Source organism: Electrophorus electricus, chromosome 12 (assembly GCF_041902795.1).
Source record: "Electrophorus electricus isolate QZ-2024a chromosome 12, ASM4190279v1, whole genome shotgun sequence".
NCBI classification, from domain to species: domain Eukaryota; kingdom Metazoa; phylum Chordata; class Actinopteri; order Gymnotiformes; family Gymnotidae; genus Electrophorus; species Electrophorus electricus.
Genome location: NC_137508.1, coordinates 20,190,470 through 20,208,105, shown reverse-complemented (window position 1 = coordinate 20,208,105; position 17,636 = coordinate 20,190,470). Strand labels below are relative to the sequence as shown.

Below are 17,636 nucleotides of genomic sequence, written 5' to 3'. Positions count from 1 at the left end.
AAATAATGTACTATGAAACCTCTTGACCCTCTTCCCTTTTCCGCTCATCTCCAGTACACATGCCTGTCTTCTGTTTACAAACTTTCCTGTCCTGAAGATATTGTGTTTCTCTATAATAGCTTATTTCCTGATGTACTTGACCAGGTAGCCTTCTATAAAAAACTGGTTCCCATGGGCTGTTCACCATGAATTATTCCTGAGTTGCATGCTTTGAAAACCACAGGTTGGCACCTTAAGTGCCTCTATTAGAAAACCGACCTTGTTTTTATAGAACAGCACTAAATGCTGCTTTATGATTTTATGCTCAGTCTAGATGGTGTCGTTATTAAACCTTCATCAGCAATTCATAATCTTGGTGTACTCTGACTCTTCACAGAAAGGTGATAAGTTAAATTTCTATATTATTATTATTAGTAGTAGTATTATAATTATAATTTGGTGTTGCGTATGTGACTTCTGAGTGATAACTTGCTTCCTGCCAACAAGCCAAGTGAATTTGCATTGCCTCATCATGCAAACAACCTTTTTAAGGAAATGGAAGCCAGTATATACTGGCAGAGATTGTATTTATTCACTACATCAAAACTTTCAGTACTAAAATACCTTTGGCTTCCTCAGTGCTTTTGTCAGTGGCATTGATTTAAAAAAAGTCACAGAGGAAAAAAGGCCAATAAAGGTTGATACAGTGTATAGTCGTGGCCAAAAGTTTTGAGACTGACACAAATTTTGTCTTGTGACATGGTGCTCCATCATGCTGGAAAAAACATTGTTCATCACCAAATTGCTCCTGGATCGTTGGGAGAAGTTGCTCTTGGAGGATACCATTCCTTATTCTAAGTGTTCTTAGGCAAACTTTTGAGCAAACCCACTCCCTTGGATGAGAAGCAACCCCACACATGAATAGTCTCAAGATGCCTTACTGTTGGCATGACATAGGACTCATTGTAGCGCTCACCTTTTCTTCTCCGGACAAACATTTGACCAGATGTCCCAAGGAGTCTTCATTAGAGAAAATAACTTCACCCCAGTCCTCTGCAGTCCAACCCCTATACTTCCTGCAGAATGTCAGTCTGTCCTTGATGTTTTTCTTGGAGAGAAGTGGCTTCTTTGCTGCCCTTCTTGACACTAAGCCATCCACCAAAAGCCTTCTCGTCACTATGCATGCAGATGCACTCACACCTGCCTTCTGCTATTCCTGAGCAAGCTCTACACTGCTGGTGACCCAATCCCGTAGCTGCATCCTCTTTAGGAGATGGTCCTGGCTCGTTTTTTGACTTTCTTGCGTGCCCTGAAACCTTCTTCACTGCAACCTCTTTCCTTGAAGTTCTTGATTATTTGATAAATGGTTGATTTAGGTGCTATCTTACAAGCAGCAATGTCCTTGCCTGTGAAGCCCATTTGATGCAATACAGTGATGGCTGCACATATTTCCTTGGAGGTGACCATGGTTAACAGAAGTAAATGTCATGCACCACCACCACCCTTTTTAAAGCAACCAGTCTGCTCTTCTAATCAGCATGACGGAGTGATATCAGATCCCTTGTCCTTGTGAACACTTTCTCCTGAGCTAACAAGATCATCACTGAAATGATGTTAGCAGGCCATTTTTTGGCAGGGCTGAAATGCAGTGGCTGGAATGCAGTAATTGGTGATTAAGTTCACTTTGCAATTAATTGCAATTCATCTGAACACTCTTAATCATAGATATATGATTAATTTTCATAGTACTTAGACTAAGAATATCAGTTTAGTATGAGTTTGAACTTTAAAATGGAATATTTTTTGAAAATGAATGGAACAATTTATTACAAAACAATTTTATAAAAGTCTCTTTGTACATCCATGGGTTATTGTTTATAATGAAAACACAAACATTTGCTCTGCATGAATATAGCCTGTAAATGGTTGATGAAGAAAAATACCAGCTTTTTAATTATTTTTTTGCTTTTCTGATGTGTAGGCTCAGGTGTTAAGGTGGCAGTTTTCAAACACCAAGTTGCAATAATTTTGGAGGATGTGGGAAAAGTACATAATCCTGTCTTTGTGATATTTTATTTTTTTTATCATAAATTAATTTACATTGTTATTGTTGAATAAGGGAATTACTGTGAGGGAGGAAAAAAACACATTTGGTGAGTAAAAGAAAGGAAGGAAAGAAGAGGCAAAAAGAAAAATATCAATCCAGATAACTTCATTAATTCCAAAGACAAAAATACATACATGTTTTGCTTAGTTATGATCTGCATTAAATAGCCATTATGTTTGTTAGTTACAAACACATTTAAAATTGAATGTTTACAAAATATCTTGAAGAGAAATTTGTTTTTTTAAAGAGCTGTGTATTAATCAAATGAGCATGATTGCTTAATCATTCCTGTACAGAAATAGCACTTTTAAAAATGTCTATCAGGATTAGAATAACCAGTATGTAAAGGTTGAGGATAAAATTGTGGAACTTAAATTATTCATCTGAAGGTGTTCATCTTGTTTGGTTGTGCTCTCTTGTTCTTACCAATGATTTTTGTTTTTCTTTTCTTAAAGAGAATTGGTGGTCTCGTCTTGATCCAGCTGTTTTCCAAGGACTTATGGAATTGTATAAAGAGGTGGTTGTGTATCTGCTCCGGATGCTGAAGGTTGGAATTCCACCATCTGAACACAGGATATTTAACTGCTTCCTCAGCATCTGTCTCAATTTTTTGGAGATCCTTCACTCAGTAAGTACAGTGAATGTCGTAGAAAATATAAAAATAAATGCTAGGGCTGTGAGGACATCAATATCAATACAGCAGGCAACGTTGATTACAGAAAAAAAAGTAGATTCACACCTGTTGCTGTGAATGTTGTAAATTAGTTCTGGTGCAACTAGTTGCAGGAGCGCATCGCAATTTCTTTTGAGAGCATTTCTAATCAAATAACATCACGAAGACCAAATGTGGAGGTCGAATGTCTGGAGAAGTATTGATTGAATAATAATTTAAAAAAAAACAATCCCAGACAGTCATGACTTCATTTCAGACCTGACAATGGGGGTGTAGGGTTGGAGGATTGATTGGAAATGTACCAATATGAACACATCAATGAATTGGCAATTAAAATTAGATTATAATTAATTGGGGCACCACCCCATTATAGGGAGAAATTAATTCAGACAAAAAATTTGCCAATTCAGTCTCGGTTCATAAAAGTCCTAGGTTCTATGAAGTAGTATTTGATGCAGCCACCAAGAAATTTGAAACACAACCCATGAACCACAAATTCTACAACTAATAGTATGTTTATTGTCTAATCAGCAGTAAGAGTAAGAATGCATAAAAAATTAAGGATGGTTTTAATAAAGAACTCAATAATACAGAGCTACAACCACACAACAAAATTAACAAGATTTGTGGTGAACCAAGCATGATTAAAACAGGATTTTTTTTTTAAACAACTAACAGGGATGAGAGAATTAGTGGACAGATTACAGAAGAAAGAGCTTTCTCTAATTCTAATGTATGAGTTACCCAATCGGTGTCAACCACAGCACATATGAATGGAATTATCATGCCTTACTTTGATTCAATGGATTTAAACTTGCCATCTGTTTATGCTTAGACCAGGCCACAGTTGGATTGCTTTTCTAACTAAACTCATGGCTTAGCTTTGGGCCCAGAATTACACTGCGTTTACCTGGCAGTTGAATGGGGGGGGGGGGGGGGTCTTCCGGCTGTCACCAAGCTGTATATTTTTGGGGATACTAGGATGATCTCGTCCATTTTTAAGGTGAACTCCTGAGACGCAGTACATCTGGGTAGTCCAATAACTACCTGAATCTGAAGATCCAAGACTAATCGTTGGTCAAACTATAAAAAAAGTCTGTCCCTACCAGTCTTGTAGCTAAAGAGAATGTATATGTACTAAATGATAATGCTAACTTTGCAGGTCACATGTGTTGTGAGCTCATTGAAAAAAATACAGTGAATGAACACACACACAAAAACTGAACAGAAAAACTTGGTCAAAAGAAAATCAAGTGAGACAAGCTTCATGAAAGGCTCTGACTTAGTTTCCAAAACTAAGTTTCAAAATCTTAGTTTCTTCTCGCAAACTTTATTCGGTGTTGTTCCAGACTCAACCTATCTGAGCTAACTTCTTTGGGAAACATCAAGGGAGGGGTGTGCCTGTTTGGGATTCATGAATATTAATATCCTTTGTTCCAAGTAGATGGCGGTTGGGTGTCTAGGGGGTTGATCACCATGAACAAAGAAAATTAAAATCAAAATAAAATAAGGTAACTCATGCATATTTTTTAAATCATATGATCATAATACAGTAAATGGAAACATTGTATAATATTACAGTGGCATGTACTTGCCTTCCATTTTGTATAAATTAGGTTACCTTGACATAAAATCACCTAATACATTTTCTTCTGATTTGTATAACATTATCAGTAAACATAATTAGAAGTGGTTAACTATTTTGTTGCCAATAGCCATGATGTAAGCTAATGTTAAAAGGAATAAAGAAGCATGGACAAACATGGTATTTTACAGGTTGAAATCATACAGGTGCAATGTTATTACTTTGTAGAATTTATACCTGTGGAAAGAGAAATATAACATCACAACACTTATCATTGCCAGGAGGTACTGTGCATTTATGGAGGGGGAAAAAAAAATCATATCAGTTGTAATGAATAAATCGCTAATAAATAAAAATTGCCATAGGGAAAATTGTCATAGGAAGATGAATTTCAAGCTGTAGGAATACACGTGGAGAGTTTAGTTGATCTGGCATAATTTAGGACCTGATGTAATTTTGAAACAGATGTAAAAATGCCTTTACAGATCCATGGATAATCATGACAGAATCTAATTAAAAACTAGTGGTCTGGGCCGAATTCATAACAATGGCAGACAAAATGGCAGTGCCAGCGTTATCCTCTTGATTGTGAACTGACAGTCCATATGGAGGGGGAAGAGAGACATTAAAGGAACAATGATTTTTAATCCAGCAAAAGAGAAGTCAACTAGCCACTACAGAAGGGAGAGGGCTTGTTTGTTTCAGGTTTATGCATGTTTTATATTGCTAAGTAAAATTAAAAAAATGTTAATCTTAAAAAAATAAAAGGAATATAACACTATTATGCTAAAAAAGACTGTACACCAAAGGTCAATGGCCGATTTAGAAGGGCATTAATCAGAGAAGCAGCCAGTAGTCCAGTGGTAACTGAAGGAGCCTGAGAGATGCATAGCTCAGGTGAAAAATTTTGTTCCTAGAACAGTCATTATCTGGACATTCTACAATGCTGGGATTTATCAAAAGAAAGCTGTTACTGACAGGCCATTTGAAATCCTGTTCTGGGTTTGCCAAAAGGCATGTGGGAGAGCTGGCAAACATGGACAGAAATGAATTGGTCTGGTAATGCTAAAGTAGGTATTTTTGGATATTAAGGATAATGATTCCCAAATACCCAACACTGCTCATCACCCTCACAGCACCATCCCTTCATTAAATAATATACCTACCAGGGTGGTAGTATCAAGTGACTTTTTTTTTTTTTTTAGCAGCAGGGAGTGAAAAGCAGGGTGTTTTTAGGGGTAGTTGGATTGCATCAAATATAAGGCAATGCTAGTAGTTCCACTCTGCAAGACACTAGAGAATTTGACAGCAGAAATTGCTGTTCACAAGTTGTATACATTAAGTCTGATAACTTGAGCACTTTTTTGCTAAGAGTGAGCAAATATTTCAGGATCCATGTGCAAAGCTAATAGTGACATCCCAAAAGACTTGCAGTTGTAATTGCAACCAAAGATGTTTCTACCAAGTGGTGACATGGAGGTAAATCCTATTGCAACCGACAAATCTGCTCTTTTGGTTATTAACTATACTGTCACAATAAAAAATATTTTGCCAATGTGTAGACATTTTTTTTATATATATCAAATAGTAAAATTCCTAATTTCATTATCACTTCCATTACAAAATGTAATATAGAATCAACTAAAGGCAAGGGCTTAGTATTAATTACTTTATAATTAAAGTCTAAAAAATACTTACATTTCCCTTATCTTTAGATTTGCCAGCAGTATGTATTAATCTCTTGGTAAAGGTTTTGGTACCAGTCCTGCGTTATGATGACCCACATTAGAAAAAGCTTTTAGACACAAAGTGTTTAGCCCACACTTGCAGGCTTTTGCCCAGTATAGCATTTTGTGCTGGTCTTTGCATCCAATGGCATAGCAGACCTTTTAACTTCAACATAATGCCAGTGGGTCCAGGATGTGCAAGGAAAAAAGGCACACTTTTTCCAAGGTAGTTCGTAAGCCATGATACTCAGATGAGGATGGTATAATTGCAGCAGCAACCTTAGTGAGGTGTATAAGGGAGCCAAATCTAAACATCTTGTGTATCTGATGTTTTCTATGGTAGGCATCTTATAAAATACTGACTGGGTTGTCTTATTTCAGTTTGTGGGTGTTAGGCACTCCAGATACCCATATCTATGTGAACAAGCTCTTTGAATTTTTTATGACACCTTTAAAATGAACTAATTAATGTTACTCAGCTTGGTAAGATGGAGATGCATAAGAATGCCTAACCAGCTTTTAAACGAAAGAATGGCACAGTAGACTGCCCAAATAAATAGTGCAATAGATTGGGACATCAGCATATTCTTAAAACGGAAGATCAGGAGTTTCTCTCCAGCCCCCCCTGAGCACCCCTCTGATATGCCTTTAAAGTAGATGAAGGCTGAGCTCCAATCAGCATGGGTCCCAGTGTGGCCTCTAATAAAATTGCAAAATGACCATGATGATTAAAGACCTGTTCAAGCCCTGACCATTGTTGCACAATCAAGTCTACCATACAAACATTTCATACTGCAGTCCACCATGTTCCCTGAAAATTAGTCAAATCTTTGCCAGTCCCTATCTAAATGTAATGTCTGAATTTATGCCAACTTCAATAAATTAAATTTAATAAAGTAGTGTCGTCATATTGTAATTTCAGGTGAACGAGCGAGCTGGTCAGATCACCCACTATGACAAGTTTTACATACATGAACTGGAAGAGCTTGTTGACATCAGAAGTGATTACATTACTTGGATTCAGCAACAAGTGTTCTCTATGGTAAAATCAAGCTTCTATTAGTTTTGTTTTGTTTTTTTTTTGTTTTTATAGGCTAATTACAGTGTCTTCCAAAAGTAACCTGCTTTCACAAATGGCCTTTCATTTTGCAGAAACCGCACTAAAAACAAAATTTTAATCCTCCACTTTTTCATTACTATTATATATTTACTACACTTTACTATCTTATCAGGGCATGGATTCTCAGGTCACCCTGTGCAAATACCCATTTATATTTGATGCCCAGGCAAAGACCACACTGCTACAGACTGATGCTGTTATCCAAATGCAGGTTAGTCCTGGATATTTCCATCCTTTTACCCCACCTTTTTCAAATTCACCTCAACCCTCTCAAGTTTGTGGTTTGTTTTTTTTTTGTTTTTTTTTTATTAGATGGCCGTGGATCAGGCCCAAAGGCAGAACCTAAGCTCTTTTTTCCTGCCTGGTGGTGTGGCGGAGTCAGTACACCCCTGCCTTATTCTCATCGTGCGCAGAGAAAATGTTGTTGGAGACACCATGGAAGTTCTGAGAAAGTCCAAAAATGTTGATTATAAGAAACCTCTGAAGGTAAGGGAGGCCTCAATTTATCTTTAGTTGTCCTTTATATTACAATGGCCAGGAATTATAACCAAGTTTTAAACAAGTGCATTACACTCTCAAGTTCCACTAAATCACTGAATTTTCAGAATTTTTTGAATGCCAACTGACAGCTTGTACTATGATTAAGGTCAACTAGAGGTCTCAGTTTAGTCATTTCTAGAGGTCTCAGTTTTCTATTGTGCACAGCATTTTTAATTTTCTGATTTTCTTGCAAACAAAATTATTATTTTGGATTAACTACTGTTTAGGGTCATATGATCTAATATTTTTGTTGTGGCTAATGCGTTCTAATTTTGTTGGGTTGCACTGTTGATATTAGCCTGCATGCTATTGGCAAATATGGCAAGTTTAAAAAAAACAAAACAAAAAAAAACCCTACCCTGAATGTTTAGATGTGAAAATTGTTGTGTAATAAATTGCCTAATGCAAATGGGGGGAGTGTAAACCCTGTTTAACCCTGAAGGTAAGCAACAGGTATATAGACAGAAGGGTGCTGAGGAGCCAGGTAGCTTGCATGATTGAACTGTGGGGCGTGACCCGCATAGGCCTTCCTGAAAAAAAAAAAGAAGTAAAACAAAACCAAAAAAGAAAAACCCACCACACATCATTAGGAGAGTGATTATTGTTTTTATACCAGCTGCTCCTCTTCCTGTCTGTGTGATTATTGATATTGTTGCTGTTGAGGCTCACTACAGCTGTCATCAGCATTTAGTTTGCTGATGTCAAATAATTTGATATAATTTGAGCCATTTGGCAGTACTTATGCGGGTGCATCCGTGTAAACAACTGTGTATTGAGCACAAAGTCATGGTGGGGGGGCCAGTGCTCAGTATGGTGTCATGGAGGTGTTGTTAGATTAGTTTCCTTAGTAAGGAATTGCAGAAGCCATTCAAAACAAGACTTTAGCAACTAGCAGCTACAGCTGTAATATCAGATCCAGAGCAATCAAGTGTTTGGATAAAGTGTCTGAATCCACCAGTTCAATTCTGATGTTTAAGAGCTGGATAGAAAGGCATCTTTTTAAAAAGGAAAAAACTGGTGTTTGTTTGTATTAAAAGTTAATTAATTGTCTCAAGTAGGATTTACAGTAGCTTGAAAGCGAGAAAAAATTGTGCTGTGCTCAGGTGATCTTTGTTGGAGAGGAGGCTGTCGATGCTGGAGGAGTTCGGAAAGAATTCTTCTTGCTCATCATGAAAGAACTGTTGCACCCCAAGTATGGCATGTTTAGGTACTATGAAGAGTCCAGACTCATCTGGTTTGCAGACAAGGTAAAAATCTGGCTTGCATGTTGACTATATGGTTTGTTCTTGAGAAAAGCATGTGTAATTAGAGTCTCAGTCTTGATCATATTTTCCAATCTCTGTTGTGCGCAGACGTTTGAAGATGTTGATTTATTCCACCTCGTTGGGGTTGTTTGTGGTTTGGCCATTTATAACCTGACTATAATCGAGCTGCACTTTCCTGTGGCCTTGTATAAGAAGCTCCTAAAGAAAATGTGCACTTTGGAAGACCTGAAAGAGCTCATGCCTGATGTTGGCAGGTGAGTTATTCGGACTTTTATTCTGTTTTTTATTCCTAGGTTCAAACAATAACTGGTCAGAAACTTGAAATTTGTAAGATTGTTCTTTGCTGTATATTTGTGATGTCAAGGAGTCTACAACAACTGCTGGACTACTCGGAAAATGATGTTGAGGATACATTCTGCTTGAACTTCACAGTAAGAACAGATGTACTTCACATTTGTGGTATATTAGTTTTAGGTACTTGGGCATTTAAAGTATTTTTTTCTTACATAGTGGTGCTGCAATAGGTTCTGTTCATGAGAGCTCTATTTTTCACATTTAGCTTGTGCTACACCCCATCCTTTATAGCTTTGTAGCTTTGCAGCTATACAAATGTTTGAGTCCAAGCAATTGGTGACCAAGCCAAGAGTGACAGTGGCGAGGAAAAACTCCCTAGACCATGTAGATGAAACCTTGAGAGGAAACAAGACTCAAAGGGGGGTCCATCCTCCTCTGGCCAACAATAGACACTATAATAGTAACAATATAAACAATATGGAGCAAAATAAGTAGTGAAAGAGGAAAAAAATAAATAAATAAATAGATAATCAGTGTCTAGTCCGGTTTTCTGGAAGTCCTAGAATCTGGTCTAGCTGGTGTATTATATATTTGCTATTTTATGTTTGGTTATTTTCTGATTTCAGATCACAGTGGAAAACTTTGGTGCTACTGAGGTTTTGGAGCTTGTACCTAATGGAATGAACATCAGTGTAAACAACCACAACAGGTATTTAGCTTTTTCATGTTCTACCCCAATATTATTTTCTTCTACTCATTATGGTAGCTCAGTGGTTAAGGTTCTCAACTTGTAATCGGAAGGTTTCCAGTTTGAGTCCCGCCACTGTTGGGTCACTGAGCAAGGCACTTAAACCTCGATTGCTCAAATTATGTTCAGTCTCTTTGTCTTAAAGTTGCTTTGGATAAAAGCATCAGCTAAATACTGTAAATTATTTATTTATGAGTGAACAGGAAAACATACTATTTAGGAAACATTAACATTAGATTCATTAGCTTTTTGATTTGATGATGCAGAAACATTTCAATTAATTAAGCTCTAGTCAAAATTTTTGTGGTGCTTCATAAAATCATCACTATACAAAACATCAATAAGTTGTCTATGAATTGCTTGCAAACACTTTATCAATTAATAATACCTTAATAATACCAGAAACAGTTAGTGTGCAATCTATACACAAAGATATGTACACATAAGCAAATGTATTCTAGTAATTCATTTTTTTATTTAGTCGTGATTTGGATAATATACATTACAATGTAACAAACAATATTTAGATATTTAAAAAAACTTAAAAATACAGAATTTAAATTAAAAATATAGTTAGACTTTTACCTAAAAGTCTGTTTTGCATCACAAGTTCCAGAGTGAGACTAAAAATGCAGAAGCACAATTACCTTAATTTTTTTCTTGGTTAAACAGTAAAGAAGTTAAGAATTCTGGTAGTAACCAGAAGATAACAAACAAAATAAAGAAATTTCTAGAAAATTTGGTAAATATCCTTAAATGCTAATCAAAAAATAAACATAACTAGCCTGGCTGGTCATGTGACCATGCTACTGCAAAGCACTGCTCTGCTATCTTCGGGCTGGATTTGTAATGGTATCACAATGCTTTCATTAAAAATGTATCTTTTGATATATGATCCAGCATCTTTTGCTGATATCAACTCAGTTACGTTACATGGTAATGGATCTGTGACATCTCTACTAAATATTGCAACAATAATTAATATTCCATTTATTAACCAAGTGTTACTTATTCAGATGGTGTGATAATGAGAAACATTCAAATAAAGTTGAAATTAACTAAAACAGTACAGCATAAATGTTGAGTAAAAAGTTACATTCACACTCAGTGAATGAAAACACTTTAGTGTGAAATATCTCAACGATGTTGGCTGACAGGGGAACTAACATTTCATAAAAATTTCACATAAAAATTGACAGTTGCTGAAGATACTCCCAACACTGTCATCTGAGTTTGACTTGATATTGTGGTTAGCCTACTTTTTATCAAATTTTGCTTAGTTTGAAAACATCTGGTTAATCATTATAGTTCAAAGGAATTTAGTCTACCAAAGCTGTTTAGCTATTAACTACTATTACAAAATCTTTAAATGTCCTTGTGTGCATTAACAAGCACACTAATATAAATATAAATATTTCTACAAAAAGAACTTCTTCATGAAACCTCATTCACAGTGTATGGTGAATGTAAGACCTATTTGTGTATCCATCTAGTCAAATCAATTAACTAGTGTTTTTGATGTATGCATCGTTGTAAATACATATTTTTTCCTTTTTTGTTTCTATTCTTTCCTTCTAGTCTTTGTTCTTTTAATATTTTTTGTACATGACCTTGGATATCTTGATGGGTGCTTATAAATAATTACAGTAGTGGTTGATTGTCATCCCATTGATTGACAACACCTTACTTAAATTTCCTCTTCAAATTATCTGCTAATCCTGAAGTTTCACATTCTTTTGCGACTAACAGATATGTAATATTGGACCATTTTCCTCAATAAATAAATGACAGAATATTTTTCTTATTTGTTTGTTTTGGTTTTCTTTATCTATTTTAGAACGTGTGACATTCTGAAGTTTAGGTCAAATTTATGCAGAAATATAGAAACTTCTAAAGGGTTCACAAACTTTCAAGCACCACTGTAGATGGATATAAATGTACTTGCTTTTACTTAAGTCTTGCAAATACTTTATAAATGATTTTTGATTACTAGCAGAGAAAGTTTATGGAATAAATCGTAAAATAATTGATGCTGCATATTCTCTTCATTTGTGTGTATAAAAACATTTAAAAATCTGATTCTAAATTCATTATGTATAGATATTTTTATTACATTCCAATATATTAAGCTCAATGGCCAATTGTATTTACAAATTAATGATGTCTAAGTGCTTTACATGGTGAAGTTAATTGATGATTTGCAAAGGTACAAACAAACTCTTTAATATATCCTTTACAGGCAAGATTTTGTAAATGCTTACGTTGATTACATTTTCAACAAATCTGTGGCTCCACTTTTCAACGCCTTCTATGCTGGATTCCACAAAGTATGTGGAGGGAAGGTTCTGGAGCTGTTTCAACCCAATGAGCTACAAGCCATGGTAATAGGGAGCACCACTTATGACTGGAAGGAACTAGAAAAGGTATGCAAGTCTACATTAGGGAAATAATTGGGAGACAATGTCAATTTTGACAACTTGAAAAATGGTTGATGGGTCATTAGAGTATGCCACAGCCAAAAGTCATGCTGAGGTATTGGAGCAAAGACATTAATCAACCCTGTTGAAAGGACAGTAATGAATATTTCACTTAGTTACCTTCAATACTTAAATACCACTTAACTAATGCAGTCCCAGCACTGCAATGACAGCACATATTGTAGAAACATATATGTATGTATGCGTTTGCTAATGTACAGCATTTTTTAGCTCTGTTTTGGAACTAAAAGGAAAGGCCTGTATTTGGATTGGACACTTGATAGTGGTGAGGTTTGGTTTCTTGACCAAGATTTTAAGCACTGTATGTCTAGAGAGAAATGTTTATTGCCTATAGCAGAGGAACCATAATAAAAGGCCTCATGTCTGAGGGTTTGATGAATTTGAAAATTGGAAATTATACTTATGAGGGCTATATTAGTAACCAATTTTTTTAATGTATTTTGTCCATCTTGGTCAAGTCAAATTTATTTATATAGCACAACAGATGTTGTCAAAAAAAAAAAAAAAAGCAGCTTTACAAATGTCCCAGTCCAAGCCCCCAGCGAGCAAGCCAAGGTTGACCGTGGCAAGGAAAATTTCCTAAGACCATGAGGAAGAAACCTTGAGCGGAACCAAGACTCAAAGGGGGGCCCATCCTGCTCTGGCCAATAACGGACACTAACTATAGTAGTAACAATATAAACAATATAAACAATAATGAGCAGAATGGAGGGGGGGGGAAAAAGAAAAAGAAATAAATAATAAAAATGAAAAAATAAGCAATCAATGTCTAGTTCGGATTTCTAGAAGTCCTAGTCTGGTCCAGCTGGTGTGCACATGTCCGAAAACCATCCCACATGAGAACGTCCATCAAGGGCAACGGAGAAGTAGTTGGCTGGGGTGGAGGTGTGATGGGTTGCAGCAAGGGGCAAAGGGCATCTTTACCTAAGATGGGAAGTAGTTAATACAATGCCTGACGTTATAGATTGGTTTTCAGCCTTGCCTTAAAAATTGAGACTGTCTGAGTCTCGAACATTTACAAGAATGCTATTTCATAGTGTGGGAGCTTTATAGGAAAAGGCTCTGCCACCTGCAGCAGATTTTCTTATTCTTGGTACTAGTAAAGAGCCTGCACCTTTTGATCCAAGCAGATGTGGTAGGTCGTAATGCACTAGGAGTTCTCTAAGGTACTGTGGCTCAAGAGTATTCAGTGCTTTTGTCATTAGAAGTATTTTATAATCAATACGAAATTTTACTAGGAGCCGATGTAAAATGGCTAAGAGTAGTGATGTGATATAATTTTCTAGAACTCTAGCTGCTGCATTTTGAACTAGTTGGAGCTTGTTTCATCACTTAGTGGTACAGCCAGATAGTAAGGCATTACAGTAGTCTAGTCTTGAAGTGATAAATGCATGGACTAGCTTTTCTTCACCATGTGATGGGAGTATATTTCTAATTTTTGCAATGTTCTTGAGGTAGAGAAAGGAGGTCCTAGAAATATTTACATGAGCTTTGAACAAGATGGAGAACAAAGTCATTACCTTAGCCAGAAGAAATGCTGGGAGCCATAATAACTCCAAGATCTTTAACTGTTAAATATATTATTAAGAGACTATTGAGGTTCATTGAGTAGAGAGTGAGGACCTCTGGGCCTAACGGAAGCACCTGTTTTGTCAGGATTAAGTGGGAGAAAGTTCGTCAACATCCAGTGTCTGAGGTCCTTTATTTATTCCTCAGAAATACTAAGCTGATATATGTCCTCAGATTTGGCTAAGACATATAGCTGAGTATCATCAGAGTAGCAGTGGAAACTAGCACAGTCTTTACGTATAATGTCACCTAGAGGTAGCTTATATAAAGGAAAAAAGAGGCCCTAGAACAGATTCTTGTGTGACACCATAGCTAATCTTGTTGTATGCTGGTAGTGAGCGGTTAGATAAAATTTAAATCAGGAAAACGCTATTCCCCTAATACCAACAGCATTTTCGAGTCTATCTAGTAAAATATTGTGATCTGTAGTATCGTATGCTGCACTCAGATCAAGCAATAAAAGCAAAGAGACATAACCCTGGTCAGAAGCCAACGACAGGTCATTAACTACTTTAATCAGTGCTGTCTCTGTACTATGATGAGGCCAAGATCCTGACTGAAGTACTTCATGTATCTGGTTCTGATTCAGGTATGACATCAGCAGTGATCCCTGTATTTCTACAGTATTCTAGAACATTGGTATTTTGGACTCTAACCTGCTGTACTAGCTAGGATGTATTCTATGAGTAAATGACAAAGCTTTTGTAAGTTGCTCTGGATAAGAGTGTCTGCTAAATACCGTAAATGTATGAGCTTAGCTGCTGAGCTACAACTTTTTCTAGGATCTTGGAAATAAATGGAAGGTTTGTGATCAGCCTGTAGTTTGAAAGCTGACATGGGTTGAGGTTATATTTTTTGATAAGTGGTCTGAATTGACCTGTTCTGTTTAAGAAGTATATCTTTAATTTATCTTGTGAGCTGCCTTTATTGATAGAGCTAAGATAAATATTTTGTTGTGTGACTAGGAATTATTTTGATCTCCATCAGAGTGCAGAATACAAAGGGGGATACTGGGCTGAACACCCCACCATCAAACTATTCTGGGAGGTTTTCCATGAGTTATCATTGGAGAAGAAGAAGCAGTTCCTACGTAAGTGTAAATAATTTCCTACATATCCATATAGAAATAATAATATTGTAAATATGCTCCCAGGAGCTAACCTGCACACTTGGTTATTGATTTATTTTTGTTTTGGTCTCTCTGCATTTTGTTGGTTTGCAGTGTTTCTTACAGGAAGTGATCGTATCCCCATCCTGGGCATGAAGAGTCTTGGGTTGGTCATCCAGCCCACAGGGGGTGGAGAGCACTATCTTCCAGTGGCCCACACCTGCTTCAATCTCTTGGACCTACCCAAGTATACCAGCCGTGAGAAGCTCCAGGAGAAGCTTCTTCAGGCCATTGAACATAATCAGGGTTTCAACCTCGCCTGAAAGTCTTCAGCTATAGAACAGAAGTTATCTCCAGACCACAGACTACAACTTGACCCCCAAATTGAGACATATTTTATACAGAGTGTATTAATTTCTGCTACTGGATGACAGGCGTTGATGTTGCAACATTTTTATTTAGTCATTCAAGAGACTTGGGGTAGCATTCCATGGTAGTGGAATTAGCAAGAATATGAGGTTTTTCTCCTTTTTTCCATTCTGTGCCAAGATAAAATCTGTAGATAATTAATTGTCATTAAGCTCTGTTCTCTGCCTGATTCAGAATAAAATACCAATTTCTTTTTAGATGATGCAGTTTGTTTACTGGGTTGATGGATGGATAAGCACTGTTATTAACACTTTTCACAGTTAAAAATAAACTGGTGATCAGTGATGCTTGGATCTAAATCAGAAATAAAACATATACCGTTTTGAGTTCCTGGTCCTTTTCTTTGTAATCATTTTAATAGGAAGAAGTTACATATTGTCAAGAGTACACACTTGTCATCAGCCTACAAACAAACACCTTGCTTAGAACATGTAATGTCAGCGTGTAAGAGCAAAATAACAGTGGTTATAGAAGAAAGCTTTGGTGGCCAATCTAGTTTACTAATGAATGGCTTATAAATTGGTAAATATCAGTAGTGTCAAACCTAAGACTAATTACATTTTACAGCCCAATTTCAAAGTGACACCACTAAGTTGCACTATGTTAATGCATGCAAAGAAATGTACTCCAGTTTACAAGACAGTAATTTATTTAAAACCCTAATTAGTTAATAATTATTTACACAGGCCAATTTCTGATTTCTTTGGGTGGCAAAATATTATCAGCACAGTAATTCTGTACTTTTGGTAACTTTGCAATTTTGGTTTTCGGACATGTGCACACTAGCTGGACCAGACTAGGACTTCTAGAAATCCGAACTAGACATTGATTGCTTTATCACAAATGTCCACTCTAAAATGGATGAATAAAATTTAACCAAATATCAGCAGTAGTCCTGTGGTAAGAAATGCATGAATGATGAATGGAGAGTGGTTGATGTGTGTGTTATTGGATGTGCTAGTCTGAAACAATACTGGATGCATTTATAAGATGACTGAGTGTAGCCCTATTTCCATATGGATTGCTGAGAAATAAATAAAGGGAAATTGAAAATTAGACTAAATCTACAAATCAAAGCTTAATGTCTTAATCAGAGGTTTACTACATTAAAGGATTTAGGTATGCCTGTCTCAGGGCATGTGTTGAGGAGGGGCTCTTATGAATTTCATTTCAGGTGTCAGCCTCGGCTGAAAAGTGGTAATTCCTCCTGACCAGGCACAGAATTCCACTGCTGCACCTCAAACATTTTCTAGAGGATTACTGGTGAACTGTATGCATTGGTAATGACACTGTCTGGTGTAGTCTGGCTTCTCAATGGGGCTGACTATTTTTGTGCTTTGGCTGCATCATTGATCTGGCTCCCTGCCACTCTTCCCTAGTGTTGCATCATCCTTCCCCTGCTGTCATCTCCAGTATAGTAGCATCATGGCTCAACATGCATCTTTCAGGAGCTTGTTCAGTTTAACAAGCAGTGTTCTTTTGTGTGGGTGTGTGTGTGTGGCTCTTTGCCAGACTGTAGGGAAAGTCTTTTGTCCCACTACTGAAACCTGTAGTCGGACAGATAGGCATGTCAGGATAGGCAAAGAAAGAGATGGAGGGTCAAAAGGCCGGAGGGTGCGGTAGTCCTCTCAGGGTGGGTAACCCAACACTAGGGCTGGTACCAGTAGGCTGATTAACCTGGCAAAATGTCCAATAAAAGATTTTTATCTTGAGGAGCAGATAATATGTTACAGGCCATCTTAAGCCTTTAAAAAACAAACAAACAAAAATCATTAAGGGACCTTTACCACTGAGGACACCCACCACAGGAATTTCATAAAATACACATGTCTATGTACATATAGCTTTCATATTCTCAGGAAATTATTACATTACTAGATATTTTGATAACAAAATCAATTCTAGCTCACAGGCCTAGTTTGAAACTAGATGCTTTATCTTGCTTGAAATTGCAAACGGACAGCATGAGCAAGATTGACTGCAGTTACTTCATC

General features: G+C 36.6%; 1 protein-coding gene across 5 annotated transcripts in view; it reads left to right on the top strand.

The window, feature by feature from the left end:
* The window catches only part of herc4 (HECT and RLD domain containing E3 ubiquitin protein ligase 4), a 29,606-nt gene extending 13,638 nt beyond the window's left edge, over positions 1 to 15,968 (top strand). For 4 of the 5 annotated variants that reach the window (XM_027010527.2, XM_027010528.3, XM_035531431.2 and 1 more), the window contains 11 exons: positions 2,542 to 2,714; positions 6,994 to 7,113; positions 7,304 to 7,402; positions 7,504 to 7,677; positions 8,835 to 8,978; positions 9,084 to 9,250; positions 9,361 to 9,427; positions 9,917 to 9,999; positions 12,278 to 12,461; positions 15,093 to 15,195; positions 15,328 to 15,968. In XM_027010527.2, the coding sequence (XP_026866328.2) occupies positions 2,542 to 2,714; positions 6,994 to 7,113; positions 7,304 to 7,402; positions 7,504 to 7,677; positions 8,835 to 8,978; positions 9,084 to 9,250; positions 9,361 to 9,427; positions 9,917 to 9,999; positions 12,278 to 12,461; positions 15,093 to 15,195; positions 15,328 to 15,536 (1,523 nt within the window). In that variant the 3' untranslated portion in view covers positions 15,537 to 15,968. Of the gene's footprint in view, positions 1 to 2,541; positions 2,715 to 6,993; positions 7,114 to 7,303; positions 7,403 to 7,503; positions 7,678 to 8,834; positions 8,979 to 9,083; positions 9,251 to 9,360; positions 9,428 to 9,916; positions 10,000 to 12,277; positions 12,462 to 15,070; positions 15,196 to 15,327 lie in introns of those variants that run through there. The other variant, XM_027010529.3, reaches the window with a different exon arrangement.
* The last annotated feature ends 1,668 nt before the right edge of the window (positions 15,969 to 17,636 follow it).